The sequence below is a fragment of the Scatophagus argus genome, chromosome 21 (assembly GCF_020382885.2).
Source record: "Scatophagus argus isolate fScaArg1 chromosome 21, fScaArg1.pri, whole genome shotgun sequence".
In the NCBI taxonomy this organism is placed as follows: Eukaryota; Metazoa; Chordata; class Actinopteri; family Scatophagidae; genus Scatophagus; species Scatophagus argus.
In genome coordinates this window covers 6,568,888-6,582,463 of record NC_058513.1, presented here as the reverse complement: position 1 = coordinate 6,582,463, position 13,576 = coordinate 6,568,888, and the positions used below count along the sequence as shown (strand labels likewise).

The following is a 13,576-nucleotide window of genomic DNA, read 5'->3' as shown; positions in this document are numbered from 1 at the left end:
TTTGCTTTTGCTGAGGTGATAAAAGAATCCGTCTCCCAACCCCCTTCTGCAAAAAGATACAGAGCTCCCACTTTTTCTAAGTTCTGTCATTCTTTGCTCAGGGAACCCGATTAGTTGATGCTTATGGGCTCAGAGGCGGCGCTTTTGGCTGCGTCGTGATGACTTTAGCTGGTTAGCAAGCTGCAGTAGTGCAAAGAAACAATAAGCTCTGTCTGAGCAGAGAGTCGGAGTAAAACAGACGATGGTGAGAGAACGGGAGTTTATCATTTTGACAGAAGAGAAAGAAGTTTTCTCAAGAAAAATGTGTGTGATACACAATTTTGTCATGCACATACAGCGAAGTGTGCATGCACGCTTTATTCTTTGAGGGTCTGTGTCTCTCTGTGGGGGTATGTTTGTATACCTCTCCCTGCATGATTGTTTTTTTGTAATGTGCATGACTCACATCTCCTTCAGTGTGCCATCAATTGAATAAAATGGAGATTCATGCCTGCTTGGTAATGTGTATATTATATAGATCCACTGCTTCCTGTGCATTGTTCTCTCTCTCTCTCTCTCTCTCTCTCTCTCTCTCTCCCTCTCTCTCTCTCTCTGTCTCTCTCTCTCCCTCCCTCTCTCTCTCTCTCCCTCCCTCTCTCTCTCTCCCTCTCCCTCTTTTAAAACACAATTAATAAAGCATCAAACCACCGGTGTCACAGCTCGCTACAGAGGCTGACACGATGTGCACAATTTGCAGAAACCTACTGTTTTTAATTGGTTGTAGAAAACCTTTTCCTTGCAGTGTGTGTGTTTCTGACATGTCATCGTTTCTGTGCGTTTGTGTAAGCGTAGCTGTGCTCTCTTGCTCTTTTTGCTGCAGCGCTGTTGATGTTGCGGTCGAGTGAGGACCAGGCCCCTGCCCCGCAGAATAAGTTCATGGGTGACATCGAGGAGCTGGCTGCCAGCTACGAACGTAAACTCATAGAGGTGGGCATCGTTTCTTTTCATGCCTATTTGTGTGTTATGACAGCCATCACATAAGTGCCACAATACTGAGTGCCAAGAGAGCGTTTGATGAGGCGTAAAAAGTCATTGTAAATTGGAGGGGTGTGAATGCTTAGCATTTTTAAAATACTATCTGCAGCATATAAAGAAACAGTGCAGCAACTTGGGGAAAGACTCTTCAGTCTTGTTGAGACTGCTAGCTCAAGTTCATTTTTTGGCATAGCCAAGACTGTATCCAGATTTTGGATGTAGAAACACTGGACAGCAACACTTGACATGTGATATTTTTTTTTTTCCAAATTAAGATTCAAAGTGCATTTGGAGATGGTTTGAAATGCTTATTTATATTGCGTCAGAATCAACATTGTGTGAATGCACCATGCACATGAACATAACAAACAAACAAACAAAACGTGTTAACTAAGATGCTATTTGGCATATTGTTTTTACTTCGAACAGAACCATGTGACCTTTTCCCGTTTCAAGAAAGCAAATAAGTGTATGTTTATAACATTCAGTGTGACACCTTCAAAGCATATAACCCCCTTGCTCCTTGTTCCAAAGAGGAAGTTGATTCTTCAGTCTAAGGTTTATCTGTTTGTTTTACCGCAGTGTAGGGTGCAGGGTAAACATGATTTTTTCATCTGCATTTCACTCTTTGTGTCATCTGCCAGTGACAGAACCTCAAACAGCATCTGCTCTGTTTGCTCAGGATGAATAGTGCAGTCCTTTACATTCCTGTGCAAGTCCCAGCTGCTGCCACATAATGCAAAAAAGTAGTGCGGGGACCGACACTTTTGTTTGTTGACAGTAATTTAAATTGTTTGTGGTTATTATTTATTTAACATTAGACAGCCTTTAGGAGCTTTTCTTTGGCAAATACCTGGATTAATCTATTAGCAAGCAAAGTTAATGAATGATATAACATGTTTTATAACAAGTTTTTTTGGCTTGTGGTGTCTGTGCAGGGGAATGGAAAATTCTCACCCAGCCACTCTGTCTAAATAAAGGAGAAAATTGTACTTTCTGCAGCTGCATTGATTTAAAACTCTTAACAGCACCAAGAGCTATTCCCTGGGCCAGTTTTTCCTCCCAAAATCGATTGCAGTGCATGGTGAAGATCTTTAACTGGATCTTTAATCTTTAGCATCAGGCATGATGTTGCCAACTGTGTGAGAGATGACGAGAGTTGTGTTGAGTTTCCTGTTAGATTAGCCAGGAAACACTCCCCGTAAGAGTGACATCAGCAGAGAAAAATAAAGGCAACATCTGTGTATTCTAATGGGTAGCGAGGTGTCGGAGGAGACATCTACATGAATAATTAATCCACAGTTTTATATTTCTTTAATAAGAAATAATCCTGCCTGTGTTTGGCCAAACTATGGTTTCACTTATTTATGCACATGTATGAGTGGTGCATTTTTAATGGTGTTTACTTATTTATTTGTCCATTTGCTTGGCCGTCAGTCTCTTAGTGAGCGTGGAGGACTAGCGTGGGACACAATCACACTGCAGGCTCTCCACTGGTCCCAGGCCAGCCAGACTCTGATGTTTAAGGCTCTCATGCAGAATGCAAATGTTTTTCGTATCCCTGATATGTAACAAGCTTTATAGCAGAAGGTGAAAGTGGCCGTAGCGGTGAAACTAGTGCTGCTTCTTTATATCAGCGAGTGTCTTAATCACGGAGGAGAGGGAACAGCAAACAGCTAAAATCTTAATTGGTCGCCACCAATGTTTTCAGCTGTCTGGTTTAATATGAGTGTAATACACAGAGGGACAGTGGAACAGAGTTTGATATTTGTATGAAATGGGGGCGGGGGAGATGGAGGAATAAGAGAAGAAAATGCATATGCAGATTTTTACGTAATTAATGTGTGTTAGTGCGTGTTATCATTCAGGGTAAGCAGCACTGCTGTCTGTCCCAGTGTGAGAATTCATAAATTGTGCGATTTCCATGAGCAGTTGTCGACACTCCTGATTCAGCTGTCTCGCTGCAGCGACTGAGGCAAAATGTGACCCACCGAGTTATTGATTTTTGAAAATGTCACACCCAGCCTTGTTGGATACATACAGGCCTGTCAGACGCAAATAAATATTGGACAGGGCTCAGCCTTCATTAACCTGGGAAACACGCCCGTGTATGTGACCCAGTTCAGTTTTAATTTAATGATGCTAATGCACTGTATTGACTTTGACTTTGTTTATATTTGGGCCAAATCTCAAGGCAGTCTGTGCTCTTTTCCTCCTCGTCCTCTTCTGTTCATGTGTCCTGCTGGGCTGTGGGCTGTGTGCTGTGCAGAGGGCAGTAAAAAGCCTCAAGATAAATAATCTAAATGAAAGTAATTTAAAAGCAGGGCAAAATTTAACTGCCAGTGGACAGTGACTTTGGCTTAGGGATAAAGAGGTTTTTAAACAGAACACCGTCCATGTGATGGACACAGTGCAGCGCTGCAGCTGAGTCGTTGGACATTGCAGAGGCATCATGCTGGTTCAGTTAAAACTACTGATTGCAAAATTCATGCCATTAAATGTGACACTTAATATAAAACTTACTATTCTGGTTTAAATCTCAGGGAAAAAATAGCAATTGATTTTCCCCGTCATCGATAGCCAACATGTTTGCTCCATCACCCAGTTCAGTCTTTTGCAGTACACTTATTTTTAAGGTTGCATTAGTTGGTTTGTTTGGTTTCTTGTGGGCGTTGGAACAAGCAAAAAGCACAACACTTGAACATTTTATAAAGTAGTTATGGACAACTTCTGCACCAACAGTTGCTTATTTACACATCCAGTAGACTCATAATTCATTTGGAGTTCAGTTTCTGTCTGGCTAAAGTCCAATTCTCCCTCTTTTAAACTCCAGCTCCTGAGAATAATATGTAGGAGCTCTTTAGCTGCTAAATGCTTCACAATGTTCACCAACTAAGCTCTGACTTTGTCTGGCTGCTCTTTGGTGCTGGACAGGTAGTGTGCAGATGATTTATTACAGGGTTATTTTTTTTTTTATTCCCACTGAAAAACTATTCAAGCTCAAATGAGCCATAAGCACTCTATGGAACTGAGCAAAGCCTATCACAATACGTATACTCACTTGATCCACTGGCAATGTAAAACTATTGAGTAGTGCAGCTTCACTTCTTTTGTGCTGTATTTCTGAGTGCCATTTGGAATCCTTAACAGCTTTCCAAACTGTGGACCTTCAACACATATTTAACCAAACTAAACCAAGAACGTAGCCAGATATGCAGTAGTAACTTGAAGAGGAAGCATTTATTTTTAACCTCTGATCACTCCAGGACCACCTTTGCTTCTCCTGCCACGCTCTCACTCGCTTTTCATGCTCCTTGCTCCTTCACTTCTCATCTGTAACAAAGTGCATGCGCGCATTCACCAGATGTGCAGGTTTTTGTCCGGATGAGTGGGATTTCTCACACAAGTCAGCGTGGCTGTGTGATCTAAGTGGGTTTAGAAAGCTATCAGTGTAGGAGGGCACTTTAACATTTCCCAATGGACCAGCGCCTGAAATGGAGACAGTGAAATGATGGGAGAAAAAAAGGAAATGAATGAACGACAGACGTACGCAGACAGATTAAAAACAGAGGGAAGAAAGTGAAACTACAGAAACTCGAGGGGATAGAGGCATAAGCATTTTAATTTTCAACTTTATTGCGTGGTGCTATTCATTGTCTGTGAGTAATAAAAACAAATTACATAATGCAGTTAACATGTCCACTGAGGGTTCTGAGAAACAGCAAAACTGCATGACATTGATCTGTGAGGCTCGAGTGATAAGGAAAAGGTGGGCGGGTATGATGTAACACATCCTCTTATCAGTGCACACAAGCTGTTGGTGTCAGGCTGAAGGTACAGCATCCAGTTCAGAACCACCTCTCTGAACTTTATGGACCTGCAAATCAGTCACACTCGCCCACATTTTTAGTACATATTTAATCGATTAAACTGCAGTGATAACACCGTGGATTTGGTTTTTTGTTATTGTAACAGGTGGCCTTTGTTAAACAGTGATGTCAGGTGGTCGTAAATAATGTTATTATTTTTTTTTTTCAGTTGTCAAAGGCTGACAGTAAAATATGTAAGAATATAATAAAGCAGCTGTGACGAGCAAGCAGAAAATGAGGGTTTGGGACAGAGCATACACTATATGGACAAAAGTATTAGGCCACCTGTCTATTGCACCAAGAGAGACTTTAATAACATCACATTCTAAATACACAACAGCTTTGCAGCTATAACAGCTTCCACTCTTCTCTGAAGGTATTCCACAAGATTTCAGGGTGTTGTTTCTGTGGGAATTTTAGCCCATTCATGCAGTAGAGCATTTGTGAGGTCAGACACTGATGATGGACCAAAAGGCCTGGCTCGCAATCTCCGTTCCAGTTCATCCCAAAGGTGTTGGATGGGGTTGAGGTCAGGGTTCTGTGTGGGCCAGTCAAGTTCTTCCACACCAAACTCATCCAATCATGTCTTGATGGACTTTTCTTTGTGCCCCTGGGGCACAGTCATGCTGAACTAGAAAAGGGTCTCCAAACTGTTGCCACTAAGTTGGAAGCATAGCATTGTCCAAAATGTCTTGGTATGCTGAAGCATTAACACTTTCTTTTGCTGGAAATAAGGGGCCTGAAAAACAGCCCCATAGTACACCTGAATTCAGTAACAAAGAGGTGTGTCCCAATGCTTTTGTCTTTATAGTGCAGATGATGGCTATGGCAAATGTTCTGGGTACACAGTAAGGTGCAAGGTACAAAGGGTTTGTATTTTGTCTCTAAATAAATCATAGGTATGTTATGGGCGTTGACATTAATCAAACTAATCGGAGTGCCATCTCCCCTTTCCCTCTAAAATGTGGGTGCACCTGCACATGCTGACAAAATATGATCACTCACTTCTATGCACAAATCAGCATGAACAACATATGAATCACAACCTGATGACAGTTGGTGGGTTATTTGATCACCACTCATCACATCTGATCAAAGCACACCCACATAGTCCTGAAGAAGCAGATTAGTTGAGTTTTTGCATTTTAAACCCTCGATGAATAATATCTGATGATGTTCATTTATTTATTTGCTTATTTTCTTGTTTGGCATTGCTCATTTAGGCCAAAAATTTTTCAGGAGCTCCAGATACATAAAGTACTTTGCATGGCTTTTATCAGTCCCTGCCCAGGTTACTGTATTACAGACACATTCTCAGTAGAATGGGTCAGCCCCTTAATTAGACCGGAGATCAAACAGAATTGCCTGAAGTGATAATATCACAGTGCAAACTAATGCTGTTTTGTAATTTGTCCATTTTTCTTGTGAGCAAAATGTGCTGCAATGTGTTGAACATAATACAGACTGCAAGCTAAAAGGCAGAAATCTCAGCAGCTGCTTATAAGACAATGAAAATAAACCCTTTAAACCTGTGCAAGCAGCATGCCGTGGTCAGTCTTCACTATTAAACAGTATCCTCTTACTCAAACCATGTTGAAATGTAAATAATTAAAAAGTAATTTAGATTAGTAATTTAGATTGAAAGAGCCCTCATTACACCCACATTAGGAGTCTTGTGACTATGCGGCTACACTTATAGCAGAACTTTTTTTTGTTTGTTTGTTTTGTTTTGTTTTCCCATGGAGTATTTTTATATCTGCTGTGCTGTATTGATAAGCAGAGGGAGAGCACTTTTGGAGGAGCACAGAGAATTATGGGAGATATGGGTCGAAATTTCCAGTGGGATCAGAGATGCTCCCTTTGATCCGCAAGCTCATTAATTAACCATAAACAACATCAAGAACAAGAACAACAATTACAAGCCACTGACTCAGAATTTCCTCAGCTCAGAGAGGAGGCAGTAATAACTGGGAGAATATGAATCAATATGCCTGTATAATGCCTATTGTCTTTGCTGTGTAATGCAAGTGAATGTGACTCTTGAAAGCCAAAATACTGCATAATGCATGCCATTCTTCTCAGAATAACGCAGGTGAATCTGCTTTGAAGTGTTCACACATGCTCTGAGTACCAAAGCCTTCCTAGGCCTTAATAAATTTGCTTTTGCTTGAATTCTTTTTGGTTCTGTAAGACCTCATGTAAGGATGTCTATATCCAGATTGGGATCGTAGTAGTTTTTTCCTCCTGCCTTTGGATGCCATAACATAATACAATAATGATTTCCGTGTTTCAGTTGCAGTTTGTGGGCATTTAATTCCTATTTTGATGAATCATTAAGGACTCGCAGAGCAGTGTTAAACTCGCCTAACATGCAGAGAGGCAGAGACTAACGCACACATTACGAACATGACGTACATTAGCAAACAGGATAAAAACAGGATAAAACAGTACTGTCCTTTTGGTTTAGTGAAGCATAGCAACACTAATGTTGCCCAGCTGCTCTCTGAGGTCTCTCCAGTGTTGGAAGTCCTCACCAATGTTAACACGTTCTTCACCCTTGCCTGAACGTAGAACTTCTTTTCTCCTGATCTTCTCCTCCTTATGACAGTGTGATTGCATATTAACATAGTTTACTGTCCCCGTTTTCACGAAGGCGATATCTCTGAAACGCACGCAGGGGATTTCTTTAAATTTGGTATAAATGACCACTTGGACACAAGGATGAGCTGAATAGAATTTGTCGATCAGAGGTCAAAGATCAAGATTTTTTCTTTTATATTTAAAAAGTCAAAGGTCAATTTGACTGTGACAGAATTATTCAACAGAATGAAAACTCAGGAACAGAAAAATATAAAATGTATAACTCTTTCTTTTCATCATTCATGCTGTAGATCCTTTACGTATTCATTCACTAGTAGGTAATAATATACTTTACCATGTGCTGTGATTATCCATATCTACCAGCTGACTGTCATTTAATCCACTCTGCTCATACTGGCAAAGTCCTGTCGGTGTATATTAGAACTTGGGTTCCTGATAGTGAAACTGACTAATTTTTTAAAAATGTAAACCTAATCTTAATCTGTCCAAATACTTTTGGCACGCATAGACTGGGAGGACATGCAATAAGAGAGGGCTTTAGTTCTGTCAGTGTTCATCCGGTCGTGACGAAAATACCCCAAAATTAAAGCTGACAGACTGTACTTTAACACTGTCATCACTGCTGCGTCTCAAAGTAATAATACTACATAACTAAAAAGTATGCGATCCAAGTGCTCATGGAGCTCGCTGTGTGAGGCTGCAGTGACAAAGAGCCACGTCTGTACCATGGGCCCGATTTAGCCGTTTCTATAAACTCCCATTTCTGCCTTTTCTATTGGTCCATCTGCCGCTCTTATGTGCTCACACTTCTTAACTCATCTCTCTCCATCTCTCTTTGTATCCTTTTTTCCACCTCAGTTCAGAGTGGACGGCACAGCTTGTGATGTCTATATCGGTCCTTTCTCACCCTCTTTTTCTTCCTTTTTTTTTTCCCCATCACTCAGCCATGTCTGTTCATGTTTCGGAGCAGCTGTGCTGAAGTGAGTCAGGAACACAGATAGGGACACAAGCTACATTTAGGTTTACAAAGTAACCCAGCATTGGCCGGATTCCCTTTGAGGTCTCACCCGGTTTAAGATGTTTAAACGAACCTTTGATAGCCATCGACCGGGTCTCCCTTCTGCTGTGAATAAAAACAGATGAAAGAATTTTCCTTTCAAGTCACTGCGTCCTGCTCACTGTGACAAGGCCCCAGTTGTAATATAATCATTTGCCATTAGTCATGTTGTAACATATCCAGAAGATGTGAACACGTCATTTTTTTAAGGAATGTTTCAGCTCTTTTGACGTACACTTTAAGAGTGAAGAAATTAGAAAGTGGGCTAAATCAGAATAGATGATGTACATTTAGTAATTTTGAATTTTTGTGACAGTTCATGTATTTTAGGTCCTGTTTGGATGACCCGTGTTAGCGTAGTTATATAAAACAATAGCACTGGGAGCAGTTTGGCTCATGCTCTTTGTTGGACTGTATTTGTGGTTTGTTTTAAGTTTAGTAATGTCGCCACAGGGCAGTTAACAGATTTTATCTTGTAAGTAAAACATATCGATGTGCACACTGAAATAATGAAATAAATATGAAGTGCACAAACTGTAAAATATGTTTCAAATAGAAATGCATGCAGAATGTACAATGAATGCATCTTTTTCAGTAAACAAAGAATCCACTCCATGCTGCAACTGAGCAGGTCTCCACTCTTCCAGAAACCTCCTGAAAATTAAAAATTAAAAAAAGCATGGAGAGATCAAGTCCAGACAGGCATTTGATGCATACAACAAAACATTCAGAAAATTATTAAATCCTTTAAAACACAAAGGCATGTTAAGACGGGGAGAAGCTGCAGCAGCAGCACAGTTCATAGTCAAAGAGATTATGTGACTTTTGATGTGCATTTGCATTTGGCCAGAATCACCTTTTAAGGTAAATGTTACCACTGTACTGTTTGTGACCTCATGCACTGAATTCAGCTCTCCCCTGTCCTCTCCTCCTGTCCCGCTCTGTCCTTTTATTGCCACTTGTTTTGCTGTCTGAACATTACAGTGTTTTCATATTGTCTCCCTCCTCTTGATCTCGTTTTGTCGCACCCCATTCATCCCATGTGTCCCTGTGTCCCGTCTAATTAAGGTTATTAGGTTTCAGGTCAGCTACACCACTGCTACACTTGGTGTCCTTTTCTCTCTCTGTCTCTTTTTGGGTGGGGGGTCTGCTCAGCCAGGGCTTTCTTAGCCTTTTTCTTTATTTTTATTCAGGTCAGCTCAGCTCGGTGCAGCTCAGATCATATCATACACAGGGAGAGAGGACAGGAAGAGGCACAAAAAGATTCAGTAAAGATGGGAGAGGAGTGCAGAGACGGAGGATAAAGCGTCATGTGAAGGAAAAGACTGTGTGTGTCTCAGTGTGTGCTTTTGTACTGTGTTGACAGGGAATGTTTGTGTGTGAGAGAGCGTGCGGGTCAGCATCACTTGGGTGGCACTTAGCCTTGTGATGACTCCAGCAGTGCCGATGGTTGCATCATGCTAAGCAGATCCTGCAGGCCAGACAAAGTGTCTGATAACAAACAGCAAATTGCAACACTGCTCTGCCTTGGTCGCATTTTCAGTTATATCATGCTAAGAAAAAAAGAAACCTTACCTTATATGAGACACATAGACTCTGAATGTATGCGAGAGTATGTATTAATCACTAGTTTCAAGTTTAAGTCAATAAGAGCTGAAATAAGCCTGTTTGTTTCTTTTTCTTTTTCTTTCCATGTTTTGTTTTTGCAACCATATATAAACATGAATGCTTAATTTAGCAAGCAATGAAGCTGTTGTTGTGTAGGATGAATTTTTTTTTTCCACAATATTTGATTTGTTCTGTTTTTCCTGGCAGACTCTACCATTTTTAATGCAACAAAAGTAAACTTTGCTTTGTATTTACTTTTTCGAGGCCCACTTTGCAGTGTTCCAGGAAATAAATGATACCAATTTGTCTCTGTTACATAAAGAATGACCAACACATAGACTGTAATACTCGCTGCAGAGAATTCCATATGTAGTACATTTGTCGTTATTAATCAAATTAGGGTCAGATTTTTGAATTATGTTTTCCTTTCACGGGTTCGTTTCAGCTCTCTTACTCTCACTTAGTTAAACTCAGCATAATGTGAACAGTACAAATTATATCATGTCCATAGAAAATTAAATTTAATAAGAGAAATGACTTCAGGGATGAAAAGTTCAAAAGAGTTTCACTTCCAGTTTTTGTGAGACAAGTAAAAAAATATAGGCAATATAGGCCACTTTGGCAAGCATATGCAGTCTAAATGTATAAAAAGTGTAAATGAACAGCTATGTTCACCTTAACCTTAACAGTTAGCAACCAAAATGCATTATGTGTGTTCTTGACGCCTGTCAAATTGAATACAATACAAGTTGATTTTCTTACAAAAAAAACAAAAAAACAATTAGAGTTTACATCCATGTTTGTTAGCCAGCTGTCTTCTTCTTTCCTGTTCATGTTTTCTTTTACACAATACACCAATAGATGTATCTGCCTTAAAGTGGCAGCAGCAATGTGTATTACTTCTTTAGCATGCATGCACCCTGTATGCACTGATAAACACAAGATACAGTAAGGTTACAGTGACTTGAGAAGTTTCAATGCTAAACTCATAGCAAGGTCATTGTGCATCCTTTAAGCAACTGAGGTACACAGCCAAAAGCTACCAGCTGCAGAAACTTGTAATGTACTTCTATTTCCAGGTTTTTAACTGGGAAGTACACTTCACTGCTTCTTTTATGGACTAGAAAAATAACCAGAGACCTGTAAACTTGCTGGTGGTTTTGCTTGTCCCGGGCCCCTCAGGCAGAGCATTTCAACACATTCTGGTCACTTTTTGGTCCTAATCTTTGATCGTAGGGTGGCTGAGGGAGCTCCCTGCCTGAGCCACACAACCAAGGCTTCAGATATGCCTTATAGCCTAAAGCAGGCTCCTGCTTTGCCGACTTGCTGACCTGTCAGTTTTATTGTGATGTTTTATGGTTTCACAGTTAAGGCTTTTCAAATTGAAACTGCCCTGGTTTAAAGGAAAAAGGAAGTCCATCACCTTGTTTGGGTGGTGAGTGTTGGGGAAAACACACACACATGTACCTGCCCTAACTCCCTTGCTCATTAACTTTTGCCTGTATGCTGTGCATTTTCTAATCCAATTTATGTCATTGTTTGTCATCATTATCTTTTTGTATTTCTTGTTTTTGTTGTCATGTGTGCAGTTAAACTAAAGTCTAAATCTGACTCATTCTGACAGTGCCCTTTAGCTCTTGAAGTTTCCATTACCACCTTGTTCTGTACTTGTCCCTTTTTTTTCTTCATATATTTTGGCATGTGTATGAGATTCTGCAGCCACTAATTGGCCTTGTCCTGCAGATATTCACTGACTGATTCGAGCCTGAAGCAAGCCTTATGGTGGCCTTGACTAGAGAAAAGGCCAACCAGATATAATAAAGCAAATGGGTAATGCCCATTGCATGTTAGGTCCAGGTACGAGTGTATAAACACTGAAACCTGGTTGTGTCTCTTGACGATCCTGGTTTATTTACAATGGAGAAGATTAACTTGCCAGTTTAAACAAATTGGCAATGCTAGCACGTAGCCACTGCTTGTTATAGATCATAGGTTCTTTTTGTAGAATTAGCACACACACACACACACACACACACACACACACACACACACGCACGCACGCACGCACACTCCGTAATACCCATTTACACAAATCAACACGCAAATGCAAGTATGAACATGTACTATACTGTACATGCAGACACACGTGCACGGCTGGAGAATGACACACCGATTAGCTCTCTCTCACTGAGAATTAATTGGGTTTCTTCACGCTTAAAATGAATTTCCTCTTTTATAATGTTCTATTTAAGAGATGCAGCGGTTAAATAAATAGAAGTGCTGAATGGTTGGCATGCCGAGGACACTGAATGCACTTAAGGGTCTAACCACTGGTGTGCACTTCCTGTTCCCTGTCTTGAAAATGACAGGAGATGACATGTGTCTGTTGAACCAGGGCTTAACCTCCACTTAAAGCTGTGTGTTCAGGTTTTTTGTTCAGTTTTTGGCTTTCACAAAATACAAACAGGGCACATCAAGATGTCAGGTTTGGGGATTCATAGTTGAGCTGAAGTTGGTTATGCTTTGTGTTCTAAGATTACAGTCGGCTGTGTTTTATTGCTTTGCGACCACCATTTGAGCCTGAGATTTGTTTTTTGTTTTTTGGGGGGGTTTTTTTTTAGAGACATGTAGGTATCAACTGGGCACATTGATATATCTGTTTTATTCAGTTCAAATAAAATGTGGCAAAGCATTGGATCATCTGAGCATAAATGTTTTGAAGTAGTTGGGTTCCCCTGGCTCTCAGTTTAACAGTGCAGGACAGGCATTTGATGAGAACCTCTGCTATTTTCCATTGTTTCTCATCCTTTTTTTTTGTCAAAAGTATTAAAATGCTTATGACTAAAATCTACTGCAAGTAACTGAAGGCCTTCCAAAACTTCCAGACTCATTGCAGCATCTTTCTTTAATACTTGGGATGGATTACTGCCTATAGACCTCAGGTTGTAATTGACAGTGGAGAGATTTATCAGCCTGCCTGAGGATACACGAATTGTAATTCACTTCATAACTTCTGAGCTGCAGTAATATGGAGAAACAAAGACAGACATGCAAATCAAAGCAAGGTCTGTTTGGTAGAAGTGTCTTTATAGCAGCTGTGTTGATGAGAGGAACTGATTGATTACAGGAGGATCCATTTGCTAGTGTTATTATATAGACAATGGTTGTTGTTATTGTTATTTGTGGTATGATAAGTAATATTTAGTGAGAGCATTTTGTTGCTCAGATTCTGCCTGTTGAACACACAGTTAATGTAATCACACCAGTAACTACACCAGATATAATAAAGAACCAAACCAGAACCAACTAAAGAACTACTTTTAATCCAATATTATGTTTTATGGCACAAACAGAGAAAATCTTTGGCAATTTCAAGTCTGGCTGTTATCTACAAGCACATTTCAACACTGGGAAATGAGATTATAGT

At 40.2% G+C, this 13,576-nt stretch overlaps 1 protein-coding gene across 3 annotated transcripts in view; it reads left to right on the top strand.

The window, feature by feature from the left end:
* Nucleotides 1-13,576, top strand: part of snx29 (sorting nexin 29) — a 113,928-nt gene that overhangs the window by 58,782 nt on the left and 41,570 nt on the right. For all 3 annotated transcript variants that reach the window (XR_006841969.1, XM_046376192.1, XM_046376191.1), the window contains exon 15: nucleotides 860-966. Coding sequence is in view for 2 of the 3 variants with exons in the window: in XM_046376192.1 (XP_046232148.1) it covers nucleotides 860-966 (107 nt within the window). In the remaining variant the exon portion in view is untranslated. The remainder of the gene's footprint in view (nucleotides 1-859; nucleotides 967-13,576) is intronic.